The sequence below is a fragment of the Toxoplasma gondii genome, chromosome VIII (assembly GCF_000006565.2).
Source record: "Toxoplasma gondii ME49 chromosome VIII, whole genome shotgun sequence".
In the NCBI taxonomy this organism is placed as follows: Eukaryota; Apicomplexa; class Conoidasida; order Eucoccidiorida; family Sarcocystidae; genus Toxoplasma; species Toxoplasma gondii.
The window spans coordinates 5,430,806-5,448,225 of NC_031476.1; the positions used below are offsets into that span (position 1 = coordinate 5,430,806).

Consider the following 17,420-nt stretch of genomic DNA (forward strand, 5'->3'; position numbering starts at 1 on the left):
TAGCATGAAAAGATGTTCTCGTTCGAGAGAAAATCCGATTTGCCTCTTCGGCGCGCTCGTCCGCCTGGAAAAGGAAAGCGCTCTTCGCCCTGCCTCCTCGTTCGTCTCTTCCTCGCGTCGGAGCCTCCACCGTACTCTCTGTGAATCTGTTGTCTTGCGGAGAGAAGAAGGCGAGAGAGGACTAAAAGGAAAGAGTCAGAGAGCCTGTGTTGACCTTGACGAGAGAAGGCGCTCCAGTCGAATGCATTCTCTGTTCTCTCTGCTCTCTTGCTCCGCGCTTCCTTCTCGCTGTGTTTCTTCCTCTATCGTACTCTGTCCCCGCTTTCTTTGCGCAGTCTCGCAACATCGCGGAACTTCGTCAGTGGTCTGGAGCTTTCATCTGAGGCCGCAGCGCAGAAGAAAGAACGTTGGAGAGAAGCGACGGTGCCAACGATGAGGGAGGAGAGAACAGAGAAAGGAGAAGGGAGCACGGAAGGAGGAAGCAAGGGAAGAAGAGAGAAAAAAGAAAGAACTGCTACAAGAAGGCGAGACGCCTAGATCGTCCAGAGAAACGAGACAGCCGCAGAGGGTCGAGTGTGCGTTGTGCCGAGAGGGTCAAGACAGAGACACGAAGGGGGAAGGAGAGGAAGAAAGAGGGGGAAAGGAAGAGAAAAGAAGAGAGAGAAGAAAGAAGAGGCAAAGAAACGGGCAGAAGAAAGAGGAAGAGAAGACGGTGTTTGAGAAGAAAAAAGCTAGAAAAGAGAAGACGTCCAAGACGAAGAAGACACGAGCGTCGACTGTGCATGCGTTGCCGCGCGCCTCAGGTGGCGCGGAGGTCTTGTCGTTCAGGTGAAAAACTGATTCTTCTCCTCGTTTTTTTCCGCTCCACGGATTGTCTTCTCTTCCCTGTTATTCCTCTCAACTCTTTGCTGGTGGAAAGGAACAAAGGAGGGCAAGAAAGCGCGTCTGCGCTGCGTGTGCATCTAACTGGACTTCCTCCCGCCTCGGACGGTGAAAGAGAAGAAGAGAGCGGAGCAGGCGGCGGACAAAATAGAGGAAACTAGGGGAGAAATTAGAGAATGAATTGCCGAATAAACAGGGAAGAAAGCGAGAAGAAACACATGGACGAAACCAGCACAGAGGAGGGAAAAAGTTCCAGGGATCGGTACGTTAAGATCCCCTCAGCTTGCTCTCGCGGTCTTCCTGGGGCTTGTGCAACGCGAGAAAAAGGTCAGTTTCTCTCGATTTTACGTGGAAACGCTGGACGAGAACGGAGATGCTGGCCACTGCTCTTGGTCCTACGAAGAACAGGAGAAGCACACTAAACAAGAGAGACAGAGAGAGTGTGACAAAAAGAAGGACATCAAACGCCAGAGGCAAACATTCGTGTAGAGGCGGAAGGAGGTGCATTGGAAGAGATACACCGATGAAGAGCGAGACATAGAGACTGAGAGAACCACAAGGAGATACAGTGAAGGAGAGATACAAACCATGAGAGAAATAAAAGCGAGACGAAATACCTCGAGCAGGACCCAGCCGCTCACATCGCAGATAAATCTCGTGGTAGAACAAGTCTCAGAAAAGGGGAACCGCATGCCCATAAAACTGGATATGTCCATGTGGAGTTGTGCAGATGCGATTGTCGAGGGACAGATGGACTGGTATGTCTGTGTAGAGATGTATGTTTCACTCCCAGGTCTGGTCATCTCTCTTGGTGAATGTCGTTAGTGTCTAGCGCCTTCTCCGGGGAACTCTTCTGTCCTCCTCTGAGCATGCGCATCTCTTCCGGCGATGCCCGTGAGTCCAACTGTCTCTCTCTCAAGCTACGCGTCACACCGTTTTCGGATTCTACAAGGTACCTCTCTCTGTAAACATACAAGATGTCTCTCTCTCCTTTCTTGGGCATCTCGCCGTCCTCTCAGCCAAGCAGTTCTCCGTCGCTCCCTTGCTCCCAGAGTTTCACAACTTCTCGCGACCTTCCAGCTGTTGTCAAACCTGAATCTCCGCCACGCTCACTGATTCCTCCCCACTCCTGCGAACCGGAAACTTCTCAGTCTCCATTTCCTCTACCGAAACTTGCAGCTTTATCTCTCTGGAGCTTCCATCATCTCTACATTTTACATAAAAATACGGTTGGATGTCTCTCCTTCAAACCCCGTGCAAGCATACATATATGGTGTGAATGTGTATATATATACATATATGTATATGTATATGATTGAATGTCTTTTCTCTAAACGCCTTGCGGGCATGCAAATATAACGAATGCATATGCATATATATATATACATATATATATATATATATACATCTATATACATATATATATATATATATATATGTGTGCATGTTTCTCTGTCCGACGCCTTCGCCGCTTCTTTTGCTTGGAGTCTGCCTGGTCTCCGTACCTGCTGTGTTGCGGTGCCTCCACTTTGTTCAGTGCTTCTTTTGTTATCTCTGTGTGTCACTGCTCCTTTCTCTGTCCTGCTTTCTCCTGCAACGCATCTACAACTTTTCTCAGGCGTCGGCGTCCGTTTCAGGTTATCGAGAACGCGACTGTGCAGGCTGGCACATTCGGGAGAAGGTTGTACTTTCAGTGTCTCGCTTGCATGTCGCGCGTGGAGAGAACGAAGAGCGAGAACGGAAAGGAAACCGCGACGAGACAGGAGAGAAAGCGTTCCAGCAGTGGCAGAGCGAAAGCGAAACGGAGGGAGCTTTGAGAGTTTCTGCCGAGAAACGGCGAGGAAAAAGAACAAGAGAGAGAGGCAAAAACAGAGAGGACTCCACAGGGAGGGAGGGCGGAGAAGGACGGCGCTACGCAGACAGAATCGGTGACAAGAGCAGAGTGTCTCCCTTTGTCTCCTCAACTTGTACGCAAGCGACGCTGCCGCAGCACGGTAGGCGACAGACGTTCAAACGTTGTCTGTGCGAGACGGCGCTCCGTAGACAAGAACTGGGGTACAGAACCTTACCACGTACATCTGCGTAGGCGAGCGGTCATGGTTGTTCTCTCTTCTCGAGAGAGCGGCAAACGCAGGCTGTTCCTTGAAAAACAGTAGGCGAAAAGTCAACGCCGCGCAGGTGCCGCGAGCGCTAGAGAGGAGCCGCGAGTCCGAGGAAGAACAGAGAAAACGAGAACGGTGAGGCCGTCGAGAGTGCAGGAGCCAGAGAGGCTCTCTCCGACGACAGGCGACGCACACAGGCGAAAGGAGACCCCCCGCCCTTGGAAAAAGCTACAGCCTGTCTCGAGGTGCAGAGAGACTTCGCGACTCTTTGTTTCTTTGAAAAGAGAAGAGCTCCAAACCGGCGGTCAGAGGAAGAGTTTCCAGAAAATCAAGATCGCGAAAAAGAGGCACATCATCACGAGAGGTGCATACTGCTGCAGCATTGCCCGGAAACTCAGCGCCTTCGCGAGGCCCTTGAACTGCAACGGAAAAGAAGGAAATGCACAGAACGCGAGTTGCAAACGAGGGCAGGAAACGGACTTGGAACTCCACAACAACGCGCGAAAGCTGGAGTACGTACAGCCACGAGCAAGCAAAAATTTCCCCAAAGACATGCAAAAGTGCATGCAACGTTTTCTCGACTGCCCTCCCCAGCCCAGCTCCGCAGAGGACGACGCGGCGGCAAATCGAAGGAGGCGCGACAGAGCGTCGAGATGGACGGCCAGACCCCAGGAGAACGCTCGAGACGGTGAATCGCTACAGGAAGATGTAGGAAAAGAGGAGCAGCTCTACAAAGCGAGAGCCGACACCCAGGAGTGAAGACAGAGCTGCGTCGCAGGGAACCGGGCAAAGAGAAGACTCCAGTTGTCGAGCCAACTCGTGAAGGAAAAAACCACAGAGACAGACACCGAGTCGAGAATCGTGGCGCCGAACACACGGCCGAACGCAGCTAAAACGGTGGCTCCCCTCCTCGACTGGCGAGGGAAGACATAGATCCTAGAGAGCAGAAGAAAGAAAGAGCGATACAGAGATATTTCGCGACAAGAGAGAGTCTCGGGCGCCTGAGACGTTCCACTCTGGAGCTTGCTGTCTCTAATGGGAGAGGCGAAACGCAGAGGCAACGGACAGCGAAGCGTGAAGCACCGACCCTCTTCTCCCCGGACGTTTCCCCTTCCTCCGTTTGCCCCGATTCTCTTTTCTCTGCACGATTGAGCGCTCTCCCGCGCAAGAAAAAATGTCTCACCTTCGCTGAAGCATCCTTCAGGTCTCCAGCCTTCTTCCCCACATCTGCGAAAAGGGAGACAGAAGCAGAGAAGTGAACGCGAGAGTAAAAAGAGCGAACAGGAAAAACGACAGAGAGGACGCTCCGCAGGACTTTTTAGCAAAGGAGACATCGAGGAAAGCGTTACCTTCAAGATTCTCGCCGCGCTGAAGAATGTCTTCGATGTTCCGCCTCATGATGCCTGTCACTTCCGTCAGAGACTCGTTCAGCTTGTTCAGTGCGCGGCTGGAGTCAGGGTCGCGGTAGTCCTGTTTCTTTCTCTGGATGACTCGGTCTGACAGAACGAACAGAGAGAACGAAGAGCCGCGATCGACAGGAGGCAAACACAGGCCAGGCAGAGAGACAGGGAAGAAAGGGGATGCGCGCGTTCAGACGCATTCGTCTCGGCTCCAAGGAAGGCCTTTCTGGCTCCCCTCTCTCCGCAGACAAAGACGCGCGGGTGCATTCAAGAAGAGCACAGGCGACTACCAAGTGAAGATCCGGATGCGTGCACAGCTTGTTAACAACTGTTGGTTTTGAGGGGAGAAGAGACCTTAGAGGAGGCGAAAGGAAGTCGCCAGGATAGGACGGAAATCGAGGAGAGACAGGCGAAGAAAGCGAGAAGAAGGACGACGCAACGCCTGAGGAAGCTGTTGGGTCTGTCGCCCTCTGCCTCCGCAAGACAGATCAGATCTACGTACAGTGTCTCTTCTCTGCTGATTGCCGAAAAGAAAAACGAACTTTTCCTGCTTTCTCTTCTACTCCAAACGGGATGATGCCACGGTCCTGAGGCCGCATGCCACCCCGCGGAAAGGAAAACGAACTTTTCTTTGAACCAAGAGAGCAAAAGCATCGCGGAGAGAATCTCGTCGCCTCCATCTCCTCTTCTTCCTCCTCGCCTGTCAGGATTTTTTCCTGTGCACACCGCGGCGCGCGGCCGCTGACTTTCCAGCGAAGCATCTCCTTTTTGTATGCATGAACTTCCTTCTCGCCGTTTTTCCCTTATCTAAAGCGTGAACGATCTTCTCTTCATCTTCTGCGCTACGACGCGCAACGCGTCTTCGCGCCTTGGCATTGGACTCCTTGTCTTGTTGGGCGGATCCACGAGCCACCGTGCGTTTCACCGCCTGCACCTCCCTTCCGCCGTTCGTCCAGCTTCTTCGTCCTGGGAAGAGGCACCCACTTCGCATTTGCGTTTTGCTCACCGAATTTGACGAAGTAGTACGGCTTCTCGATCGTCTCGATGATAGAGCGATAGTCGACTGCATGCGTCCCGAACGACGTCTGCAGCTCTTCTTGAAACGCGCGCTGAATGTCTTCCAGAAACGAAAAAGCGAGTTTCTTCGGATAGGAGCCGCCGCAAACCGTCATGAACGCAACTCCATCCGCAATCAGGTAGCTGGGGAAGCAAGACCCGCACAGCGCATACGCCAGTCTCCCGCCTCTCTGTGCGCTGCCGCAACTCTCACCCCTGTGAGTCTTTCGAACATCCAGACGGCTCGCCACCCATGCCCCTGTCCAAAAATCCACCGACCCACAGGCATCTACGCCTACCCCACAAAGGCAGACGCATATACGGTACAAACACCGAGACACAGACATATACATATACATACATATACATATATATATATATAAGCGTTTACAGAGAGAACGATGTTGATGGACGGATTCAGCGAGACGCAGAAGTGGACAAGCGAGTTTCGCGCAGAGAATCGTGTATGCATGTATGTATATAGATAAATAGATATAGATAGATATAGATAGATATAGATATAGATAGACATAGATAGATAGACATAGATAGGTATCGATAGATATAGATAGATAGGTATCGATAGATAGATACGCATATATGTTGGAATCGTGTGGGTATGGGTCTTTCGACTTTCTTACTGGTATTTGTAAGAGCCGGCATCGATGGAGCATCGAAGTGGGCCGTGACCAATGCGTTTCAGAACTTGTTTGGCCTGTTGCTTGAGCGCATGCAGTTGGGGATTCGCCGTGGCGTCGTCCCAGGACTCCGCGAGGAGCAGGCCGTCAGACGCCCGGCTCACGAAAGTGATGTCGCACATATGGAGAGAGGCGAAGGAGAGCCAGCGCAGCGCCGCTGTTCAGGCTGTCGAGAGGGTGGCGACAGAGCGACTGGGGGAAAGTTCCCGAGCCTCAGGAGCCGAACCTGTCTACAGGGAGACTGAACGTCACGGCTGTCCAAGAAAGAAAAAGTGGAACATCGAGACGTGTAGAGGCGTCTGCTGCTCCCCAGCATCCGAGTCGACGGGACAACTTGCGAGACAGACGCTGTCGCTGCTCGCTTCTCAACGGGCATACGAAAAATGAGAGAGCCGCGAAGCAGCTGAAGAACGGGCGTCTCGGTAGCCTGAGCGAAAAGTTTCGGTAAAAAGGAAGAAAAACAAAGGCACAGGTGAGGCCTGCCGCTCGGGTCGTTCGTTTTAACTGAAAAAAAGGGAAACAACAGGACAGAAGAGATTCCCCGTGCACCTCGACCGTCGCTTCGCTGTTCTCGACCAACAGGTTGTCACGCACACAAGGTACACACACTGAAGAGTCTCGGGAGAACGGGTGGGGAAAAAACCGCCGCGGTGTGCCTCGAGAGCAAGTAACTCGCTTTTCCCTGAGGCAGGAAAAACGCTCCCTGGAAAAGACACAGAAAAAGATCAGACCTCCTGAGGAGCGCTGCTGGCGAGACAACGAACGAAAGTGGTACGCTGAGTTGCGTGCACGAAACGTCGAGTTTTCAGTCGGCGAAGAAGCGAAAAGCACGTGAAGCGTCATGCAGAAAAGACTGCGTTCGTTTCAGAATTCGAGTCACAGTCGACGGCGTGTTTTTCTCAACAACCTGTAGTGTGGAAGAAGCGAAAACGGACGGAAGTGGAATGCGAAATCGACGCCATGCATGCGGTAGCGGTAAAGGCAAGCCGACGATCCTGAGAAACTGATCCATGGAAAAAACGGACTCGGGCTTCTCCACGTACAGAGAAAACACTTTTTCCCTATGCCTTTACCATGTTCGTCTAGCTGTTATAGACTTAAACTCTAACTCTTCATTGTCCGTGACACTCTGAAGCCCTCTACACCTGTGGTCACTTCAAGTTCCAATCGACAGAGTTGACGGTTGCAGCGTCTGACTCATCCAGAGTTTTATGTTAGACTGCCTTGTGCAGCTTCCCGTAATTTACTTCCCAGGTAGCCGCCACAGTTGTGGTGGGACAAAGAAGCGTGCACTGAAAATGTGGTTGTTATCTCTTGAGTCCACACGACGCTAACTTACATGCCGGGACCTACAGGTCGAGAAGTGCTTGAATTCGTGGGCAAGCATGAATATTTGCTTCTTTCCACGGGCATTTTGATATGATCACCTCAAAGGCTTTACTACGTCATGTGCCGATTCTTCTTTCTAGACCTCAGTGCGATTTCTGCAGCTCCCTTTCCAGTTCAACTCCTGAGGTACGTGAGTGTGAAGATCGCTTAGTTCTGAGGTAGCACGTATCGCGGTTGCGAGGATGTTAGTCCGGCAAGTCTGTTCTGCCACAAGGAGAGCCGTTTTAGTCGCATCACCTGTTCGTTTTCTTCGAGGGTTTACTGACTTTCTGACCTCTTGACACCCAAGACGCGAGGCTGGACTCTCGGTTGCCCTCACACGGACACGCTGTGCAGTTTGTTCATGGTTCTACGTGAAAATGGTGAATGCAAACTTGTCTTCATAAAGACTCCCCAAAAGAAATCACGTTTCTGCCGCCAGTTATTGTTCCGGCGCCCTTCCTTGCTTGGAGATTCCCAGGTGATACATGTCGACACGAGTCGCATAGCCGTTATGCGAGAAAGTGGCTCCCCATCGAAGCAGTTTGCCAACTCCGTTTCACAAAGTGTATTTAGGCCTAGCGACAGCAATCATATTTCACAAAAATCATTTTTGAGAGCCTCATGCAAAAAATGAACTCAAGCACCGCGATAAGGCAAACTCTAACACAAACACCTGCTGTTGCTCAACTCTATTCCACGGTCTGTTTTAGCCGACAAAGGGCATGCGCATGCTCTCAGAGACGAAGCTACTTTGACTAATATGCCACGAGAGATTCGTTCACTTACCGAGCAACCCAGTTTGTGTTAAATTCAACTATGCTCCACTACCAAGGTGGCGAAGGCTGGCAGTCGACGGACGCACGTCGCATGCGTTTAGGCCTGCGGCCAGCGACCGGGATGTGTCTGTTGCCAGCAAAAAAACTGTGGTTAATCCAGCTCACGTATTACATCTGATTTCGCAGCGTGGTTTCCAACTGAAACTTGTTCAGAGAGAGGAATGCGCCGACGTGGAGATTAAGTGTCTGTATGTAGAAAGTATCTGAGAAGCAATCGTGGTAGGCCGTCAACGGTGTTCCGTTCAGGCAATTGGACCTGTCATCTCTGGTCATTTGATTTCGTTAGCACGATTACCACCAGGAAACTTCGCGTTGATAAGAAAAGGCGTCTATTTTCTAAGGGTTAGGGATCCGGGATCGGTCACACATCTACGGAAGAAGGCCGCGTAGGGGTGCGGTCAAAAGCATTAATCACGAGTAGAGAACACCATGCGTACGGTGCTGAAAAGCAGTGCTGCCTTACGACCAAGTTCCTACCATGGCACAGAGGTGAAAGGTCTGCTGCATCCGGTGGGGCATCGTTCCTTCCACACAGGCGAGGGATTGGCTATGCTTCTGAAAACGTCCTGAATGAGGCGGGCATTCCGTCTCACGATATCCGCGCTGTCCAGCAGCCATTCACTGCACGGGGCAACTTTCCACTGTCAGGGACAAAAACAGAGGCACGCGCTAAGATAAAACGCCTGAAGCATAGTCAAGACAACGGAACTCCTAATGGTTTTGATCTGCGCTATACGCAGATATGTACACTCGGGAAGCACCGCGATATATCACGCTGAATGAATGTGAAGACACCAGTTTGGCGTCTTTTAATGAAACTCCCACATGCTGATGTTTCTTGAAAAGTCCCACGCACTTCAGATTGGGGATCGCAACGACGAAAAAAAAAGAATTGGATATCTGAAGTGGCGCGCGTGAACCCAGAGGAGCCCCAATTGTTCAGCGCGTCCTGCAACCTATACTCTGGTGCCTGGTCTCAGAGAAACCGGAAGGGAAACAGCTCCCAAAGCCAATAATTGCAAGCGAAAGACCCCAGTAGCGGCTACATTACGTTTGTCGCGGCTCAAAGCGCGTGCAGCGCAGTCGCTGGCGAGCTTCGAATCAAGAAACGGACCCCCATCGGCATTCACGCATCATTGGCGGAGTGCAATATACAAATCAACAAATACCCCGTTCGCAAGCGCCTCACAGCACGTATCCGGGCTACACCGGGTCGCTGGCTGGAATTCGAAAGAGGAAGATTTACGGAGAGAGCTTCCCACCGCTCGCGATCACTGTCACCCTTAATGTTGGCTCATCTGGACCCCCTCCGCAGAGCTCTTGAAACGCGTCACAGATATGTTGAGCGAACGAAACGATAATGCAAGGTTACGCGTACGTCTCCAAAGGACCTTCAAATTATTACAGTTGCCGAAACAAGTCTGTCAGGCTCCATCCCGAGACTCAGCACCTCCATTTCTCGGCGGCAGGTAGTAACGGAGCTCGCAAGAGTCGTAGCCACTGATCGAGTTCGCGAATCGTGTCTTCTTGGGGCCGATTCGGGTCCGCACACGACGCTGGCTCGACCGACACCCGGCGGCTGGGACTGAAATCGCCCACAGAACTGCTTGTACTACAAACGCGTTCACAGTCGCCCACTGCAGGCAGGATTGTCGTGTCAAATGGAGGCGCCTCAACTCCGCCGTTGGAGCACGAGCTCGGCGCCAAGGACGAGGTCACAGTGACAGACGGTTCCACAGTAGGAGCCACAGTGGACGGCCCCGATCCCGACTGCGGCCGACCTATGTTCCACTGGAACCTGGACGGGTGCGGTGCCTGCGTCATGACTCCAGGCGACATGCTTGGTGGGGGCGTCCCCCACCCAACACACAGACAGCCCCAGAAGCCCCCACCGGACCCTGCCGGTTGGCTTGGACCTGCCGTCTCACTCGGATGTGACCGAAGCTCTTGAAGAGCCGTGACAGCTTGGCACAGTGCCTCAATGACGCGGACGGCTTCGCCGGGGTCCCGGGTCTCCTCACGCGTTGGGGGTACGGGTACATCGTCCGAAACAGCGACGTTGTCGCCTGTTCGATGACTCGTGACGCGTGTATCCCCCGTCGCTTGGGTTGAATCCGCTGCGCCAGATCGCTGGCCCACCCGGAAAGAGGCTCCCGTGCTCCCGTCTGCCGCAGTCGCGTTTCCAGTCGCAGTGCCCACGACGGCGTTGTTGGGTCGCTCAAAGTTTGAACTGGGGCTCCCGCGCCTCTCTGGCCTACCACCCGAGCTAGGAGGCTTCGCCGGCCGTCGACCGAGGTCCGGCACCACCGGTGCGACGTTGTTTCGTTCGCTTCCCTTCTCCTGGCTAGTCGCGGTGTGTCCACTGACACGAGCTGCACGGCTTTGCGTTTGCTTGCTGCTTTGACTTTGTTTGCTGCCTGCCGCATCTCGCACTCTGCTCCTCGCTGCCGCTTGTCCCCCACCCGACGCGGACCTGACGAAGCGGCCGTCGGGGCCCCTCGGTCTTTTGCTCGGTCCACTTTCACCCGTTCTCCCGTTGCGATCTGCCGAGGTCAAAGAAGTTGAGGTGGGTCGGCGAGAACGGGAGTCCCGAGTTCGGGGGGACGGCGGCCGTGCGTCGGACTGCTCTCGCGAATTCAAAGCCACCGCGGCGGCTGCGTCCGCGCGAGTAACTGCGCGAGGTTCGCCAGGCCGAGCATCGTCGCCGGCTTTCTTCCTGTTATCCCGCTGCCCAGTCGACCGATTTCCACTGTCCCGCACGTTGTCGCATGCAGTTCTGCTGGCACCATCCGTCCGCGGAGCTGCGTCGAGAAGTTCTCCATCGTTGGGCGTGCGAGTCGCCGTGTTGTTTGTCTGATCCCGGGGGCCGGGCGCCTGTCGGGGGTTCGCGCGATTCATTGTGGCTTCTTCGGCGTTTTCTCGGCTGCTTTCCAAGGAAACCGGGGGTCGCTCTTCACTCGTCGGACGCGTTGAGGCGGCAGAGCGGCGCTGGAGAGAGGCGAAATTCGAGGGTGCCGCTCGCAGCGGAGCAGCTCCACTTCTTGTTGTGTCTAATGCTCGGGTGGCAGAGAAAGAACGCGCCGCTGCGTTGATCAACTCGTCGACCCGTCCTGGAGTTTCTTCCAAACCGTGCCGGTGAAGCGAGGGGGTGGGAGCGACCGTCCCAGAGAGAGAGCGTTCTGAAATGTGTTCGATTGCTTGGAGAATCTGCGCAGAGAGTCTCTCGTTGCACGCGGGTCTGAGGCACTGCACCCGCACAGATTGTTCGTTTGCACTGACCTCGATCGCCACTTCGGACTTAACGGAAGCGGACAAACCCTGTCGCGGCATGCCGGCACCATCTCGCGGTCCTGTGAGTTTGGAAGGCAGAAGAACGGGGCACTCTGGCGCTGGCGGCCCAGACGGCATCGCGGTGAGAAATTCTGGCACTTATTTCCTGTTCTGCACCGTGCGTGCGCTGCAAACAGTCACGCAAGTACACTTGAGGCACTGCTGTCCACGGGACTTCGACAGTCACGCATTTGTCCAAGTGTGTGCCAAAAGAATCCCAGGTTCAAGGGCAACCGGTGACTCGCTCGCGTGCAAGAGGTGCTCGTTGGAGTGGACGACGACAAAGTACGGCGGTCTGTGCTGCGCCCTTCCCTCACCGGAAAAGAATGAAGATAGCTGAAACAGAAACCGGTCTCTAGGTGTCAAGTGCAGTGGAATTTCTTCTGTGCTGCAACCTCCGCGCGGTGACGTCGGCGATATACAGGGCTTGACTCAGCTTAGTCACGAACCTGGGTCCCCCGACGGGTCCCGTCACAGGCCTCCATGTACCAAGGATACAGACCCTCCGAAAGTGCGGTAGAGAACTAGCGAAACATGCCAACGAAGTCAAGCGGCCATTGACTTGCAAAAAGTCTGGTGCCCTCCCCCCACACACTAAGTCTCTGCACCTGCACCACCCCGTCCACGCGGTTGCCAAACGTCGAGCGGACAGTGGTTTTTCTTGCGGTGGTGAATTCGAACAGCGACGCAGGAAAGCTGCGAGGAAAACTTTTAGAGCCACTGAGAAAACCAAATTTCTCCTCAAAAATCCGCAGTAGAGATCGCACGCGCTCCAGAAAAACTTTTGGCGTCCCAGTCCTCACCGAGCGTCCGCGAATTCCTGCCACTGGGCCCCCCCGTCCGCATTCTACGCTGTAAACGCCGCGTCCGCAGATGAAACGTGTGTGTATTGCGTACCCAGAGGTAAACACATCGCCAGCCAGCTTATCGCGGAAACCGGATACTCGAAGAACGTGGAGAAGGAAAAAACGTCGAAGCCGGATCCGCCTTTGAAATTTACCATCGCTAGCGTCCTCAGACGAGGTTAACGCATTCTGTGCCTTGCTGGCGGCTGGTGCGCCGGCCGCTCGTTGAGGTCCGGGAGTTCAGGAGGCATCAGGAGTGTCAGCAGGGATGGAACGTAGCTTCTCTTCGGCTAGTGTACGGTATTATGGTATTCAGGCTATGTATTTCCTCGACGGGACAAGCTGACACGGAGCGACTGCACGTGTGCCGGAAAGACCAGAATGGCAGTCAGTTCATTCAGTTCTGCCTCGAAGTTCCCGATGGAGTGTTTGCTAGAGTGCTGTAACCTGGAGACCTTCCACATAAGGTTCAGGTACAATTGTGGTGACTATCTACGTGTTGCGAAAATTGCCGAGCCGCGGTGCTCCTGATTTAATGTCAGAAAGTCAGAACCGACCCACGACGAGCAGCACCAGAGGGGCCGTGTTCAGACTGAGGCATCAGTATATGTTGAATCATTATACGGTCCAGTCTCGTGCCTGACACAGTCTCGCCTAACGTTTTTGTGGCGCATGACTGTACACAGTCCTTTTCCCGGGTAGACCCAACAGAATCAGACACACATGGCCGTTAACGTTCTCAACGAACCTTCTGACAGTCTGGGAAAGATACAACCGTACCGGTTGCACCAAAATATATAGAACTTAAGCCAGTGGCATTCTCCTATTCAGAGAGCACCAGACGCCGAATCACCCGCTGTGGCTGCAACAAGAGGGAATTTTGAATGCAGTCACGCGCGCATCCACATAAAAAACGTTACACACACACACACTTCGACCACTGCTGTAATACCTTGAGCAACGGTCAAGACCACGCAGTCAACACATCGTTCATCACCAGAAGGCAAACATGCGAAGAAACGCAGCGGATATCTCAGAAATCGTCTGCAGTGATGAAGATCCTTTTGAAGAGGCGGTCCTAAATTGTTTCCAGTCACTACACGTTCGGCTGCGCGATGTCGCGAGTGTAACTCCTCTCTGCACCCCCTTGTTTCTAGCTGGTGGTTTTCGAGCGTGCATGTTCCTGACAAGTGGTTCCGAATTCCGGACTACATTCTAAGAAGTCCATCTTCAACAACCTTTGGAGCGGATGACACGTTCCTGTCGCTCCACTCACACGTCATTCGCTTCCCATGTCTGCTGCTCGAATTCAAGGGAGAACGCGCAGCCACGACGCACTCAGCATTCCAGCCGCATGCGTTGACGCCGGCGGCGCCGTGGTGGGGTTCGGTCAGAAGAGTGGCTGGACCCAGAGAAAAGTACGATCCCTCTGCTGAAGCCACCGGCTCTGTTGTTCGCGTAGGTGCACATGCGGCAGAAGCCGGCACAGCTGTGGACACTGGCGCAGGCACCGGGGTGCCTGGACCAGATGCGACCCACGAGAGTGGGACCGTCGCTCCTTGCAGCGTGGATCCTGGAATCGCTGCAGCTGACACGGACGATGCTGGCACCGCTGAGGGGACAAATGAGACTCGCATCGGTGCTCGCACAGACGATGGCAGGACAGTTACAGATCCGCGAGCAGGCGCCGGCACTCGTTCCGCCGGCAAGACCACAGAGCTGGGGTTTCCCCAGACGCCCGCGCTACCGTCCTCTGGCGGATAGGGGGAAGTGACACCGACGAATCCAGGTTGCTGCAGCGCAGGAATGGAAAATCCCGGGGGCGGCTGCCCCCACCCCATACAGAAGAAACCCCAGGACCCGACAGGTTTAGTGGCCGCGTTCCCAGCCGCCGCCTCAGGTGTCTCGAGTCCTCGAAGAGCCGCTGCAATTCCCTTCAGAGCACCTGCGATCTCATCCACTTGACCTCTGGGTTTTCCAGGCTCTCCTGGTTGGCTCGACGGCCTGCTCGTTGTGGAGGGTTCGCCTCGTCCTTCTGTCGCGAGGCGTCGGTCAGTGATTTGAACTGGGTGAAGCGCCTGCTGAATAGAATTAACAGGTGTCGCCGCTGACACCTCCTGCACTGAAGGACGCGGAATCGAATTTGCGTCGCTTGCGCCTCCGTAGAGGCACGACGCCTCTGTCTCAGCGCCTCCAAAAGGCTCTCCCGACTTCGAGGCGAGGACTGCCTCCGCGCCAGAGGTCTCCAGACAAGTCTGCATGCGTTTCTCCGACCTCTGCCGCTTCCGCCGCTCACGTCGTGACTCTGGCTGTGTGCGCGTAGCAGAGTTGCTCCCCGGAGTGTGCGGGTTTCTCCCACCAACACCTCGCGAAGAGGCTTGAGCTGGCCGGACACGAGCTCTGCGAGATTCACCAACATGTTCCCACCCCGGTTCTCGAGAAGCGGGAGCAAAAAAGCGAGAAATCGCTGCATCTGCTGCGGCCGCGGCCGAGCGGCGAGGCCGGTGAGGCACCATTTCCGAAGGCGTGTCAACGGTGGAGGGAACAGACGCAATGGCTTGCGCCTCTCCGCCGCTGGGTTCGGTGGCCGCCCCCTTCATGTGTCCTGCGGCTTTGTCTCCCAAAAAAGCGTTGTTTTTCGAGGGCCAACTGATAGATAGGACAGGTTCCAGGCGAAGGGGAACTTCCGCCGTGGCTTGTGGCCTCACTGAGGAGCTTCTGGCGTTCCGCAAAGCACGGTCAAAATACCCTGCAATTCAAAGTGATATACAGGTAATCAATGAAGAGAAGGCGGTCTTCGACGGCACACCCGACAGAACAGATCTAAACAGGACTACCTCCAAAGGCGAGTTTCAGCCACGGCTCGCGCGGCATTGCCGAGACCGTAGACTGAGAAGCTTGCTGTGAATTCGTGGGGCTGCGGGATTTGTGAATTCACGGTAGCGGCCGGAAGAAGCGAAGGGGGGGGGGGATACGAGCCGGCCTTCCCGACGTAGGTCCAAAACTGTGTACGAAGTTCGTCTAGTTGAAACAGAGAGTCGCTGCCTTTCTCGCTACAATCTTTGACCTGCAGATCTCCTAAAACGGTTGCTACACTACATCTAGAAGCGCACTAGGCAACTGCGTTGACACCTCCGGGCAGACTCATCGCCGTCTCCTCGCTGTTCGCGAGTCGCGCCAGGCGCACTCCGTCGTCCAAATCTCAAATATCACAGGAGAGTATGTCGGAACGCAGTTAGTGCGGATCGGCTAGGAAGCCGCTTTCCCTGTGGATGGAAGGCTTTGACAAGAGAATAGTTTCTGATCCACTTCCGGGAAATTTGGAATGATGGACCCTAGACGCTCAGCAGCTTCTGTGTAGTAGTCAGCAACTGGAAGTCGGGCAAAAGGAGAACGACGGACTAATTCGCGTTTCCATTTGCGGACACCAGCGGCAGCAATTGTTTGTCTCGATGCACTTGGGTGCTGGCCGGTCGTCGAGAAAAACGTTCCAGAACGCTCCAAAAGAACATATTTCTTCGGAAGAAAAGCGAGAGATGTGCAGGGATTTTCCGTCCGGCGGGCAGTCTCGTCCCCAGTTGCCTGGTCACCTCTCGTCGCTTCAGTGGGTGCACACTTCAAATGTCGGAGACGCCTCGAGCACCTTATCTGAGCGATGAAAAAAAAAGAATCTGAAAATCAAGTTGAGCATTATGCGTAGTGTGCACTTGGTCAACTCTCAGCGCGTTCGCGTGCGAGCACAGCTTTTACGCGGTAATGCATTGTTTCCTGCCCCCGACCCCGTTTGCGACACAAGCACGAGGACGACCATTTCAGAGCGGTTCGGTTTATGATCGCCGGACTCTCACTCATTAGCGTTTTCTCCTTGAAGCGAAGGGAAAGGAGCAGGAAACGTTCAGTTTTTTTCCAGAGTGATTTATCTTTTGCACAGTCGTGGGAGACGAACTGGGCGCTCGGTTGTACGGCCGAAGCGGTGTGCGTCTCCCTGGAGCCGTTGGCCTTCACCTCTGGCACAGTATGTGAATTTCGGCCACAAGGTTCGTTGACTGAGTCCCTCAAGAGGGTAATCGCGCGCAGGCTAGAGTATATCTACACAGATATTTGTGGTTTAGGGTGGACCCGGTTTTGTCACGTACTTTCCCTTAGATACCGTAACCCGAGGAATAGCTGTCGACTGTGGGGTGCCGAGTGTCACAGGAATCCTCGTCGTCCTTTGTGTTCCACGGCCTCTCAAGAAAAGATTCGGTTTCGTTTTTCGCGAATTCGGCTGCAAAACAGTGCACGGCAGGAGAAGTCTAGCTTCCTTAGCTTGGACAAGGACGAGAGTAGTGGATCCCTCGGCCGCACCGATGCCGTAGTGTTTCAGCTCACACATCACAAACTGACCGAAAGCTGCTGACCGACCTTCTCGACGTTAAACTTCCATCAGGGATGTATAAGCTTGAGCGGTGAAATGTGTGCGGAGTTCGAGAGCCGGATTCTGGCGCTGCCGCTTCTCCCCACCGTCGGGCACTTTCTCAACCGGCAAAGCCGTCGCGAACTAAACCTAGATCGCCAAGGCAAGCATTTTCTTCAGATGCTCGGTTCAGGGTTCAGGGGACGTTCACCAGGTGTATTCTTAGAACGACGCACGTTATCGGAGGCGCACATAGAGGTTATCCTGTGAGGATATACACTGTGGCAAACCTCATGAGCATACTCGTAGACATCTGTGTAACGGTAAAGAGAGCATTTTACCTAGCGTTTTGCACGCTGTTCGCCCGCACGACAGTACTTGCTGCGGCAGCTGGCGTGACTAATATTGAGTCAGTCGGAAGCCCAGCTGTACAGCTGGTTTGTGCAGGCGCTCCATATGCGAAAGTCCTGAACTCACCGCCCGCTCCTTTAGCTACGCTCAAAC

The 17,420-nt window shown here is 54.1% G+C and overlaps 5 protein-coding genes across 5 annotated transcripts; 1 reads left to right on the forward strand and 4 right to left on the reverse strand.

The window, feature by feature from the left end:
• Positions 1-1,226: 1,226 nt before the first annotated feature.
• Positions 1,227-2,980, reverse strand: TGME49_270080 (hypothetical protein; the record flags this gene model as incomplete). Its single annotated transcript, XM_018781566.1, has 3 exons — positions 1,227-1,277; positions 2,388-2,535; positions 2,952-2,980. The coding sequence occupies 3 exons, from the start codon at positions 2,978-2,980 to the stop codon at positions 1,227-1,229; spliced, it is 228 nt and encodes a 75-aa protein (XP_018636602.1).
• A 309-nt stretch (positions 2,981-3,289) lies between these two features.
• Positions 3,290-6,260, reverse strand: TGME49_270070 (synaptobrevin family protein; the record flags this gene model as incomplete). Its single annotated transcript, XM_002365644.2, has 5 exons — positions 3,290-3,403; positions 4,168-4,211; positions 4,334-4,480; positions 5,391-5,584; positions 6,082-6,260. 5 exons carry the CDS (start codon positions 6,258-6,260, stop codon positions 3,290-3,292), a joined length of 678 nt encoding a protein of 225 aa, XP_002365685.1.
• Positions 6,261-9,451: 3,191 nt separating this feature from the next.
• TGME49_270060 (hypothetical protein) lies at positions 9,452-11,753 on the reverse strand (the record flags this gene model as incomplete). Its single annotated transcript, XM_002365643.1, has 1 exon — positions 9,452-11,753. The coding sequence occupies one exon, from the start codon at positions 11,751-11,753 to the stop codon at positions 9,789-9,791; it is 1,965 nt and encodes a 654-aa protein (XP_002365684.1). The 3' UTR covers positions 9,452-9,788.
• A 1,975-nt stretch (positions 11,754-13,728) lies between these two features.
• On the reverse strand, positions 13,729-15,120 carry TGME49_270050 (hypothetical protein; the record flags this gene model as incomplete). The annotated part of the gene is made up of 1 exon (XM_002365642.1): positions 13,729-15,120. The coding sequence occupies one exon, from the start codon at positions 15,118-15,120 to the stop codon at positions 13,729-13,731; it is 1,392 nt and encodes a 463-aa protein (XP_002365683.1).
• Positions 15,121-16,349: 1,229 nt separating this feature from the next.
• TGME49_270040 (hypothetical protein) lies at positions 16,350-16,919 on the forward strand (the record flags this gene model as incomplete). Its single annotated transcript, XM_002365641.1, has 1 exon — positions 16,350-16,919. The coding sequence occupies one exon, from the start codon at positions 16,350-16,352 to the stop codon at positions 16,917-16,919; it is 570 nt and encodes a 189-aa protein (XP_002365682.1).
• Between the last annotated feature and the right edge of the window lie 501 nt (positions 16,920-17,420).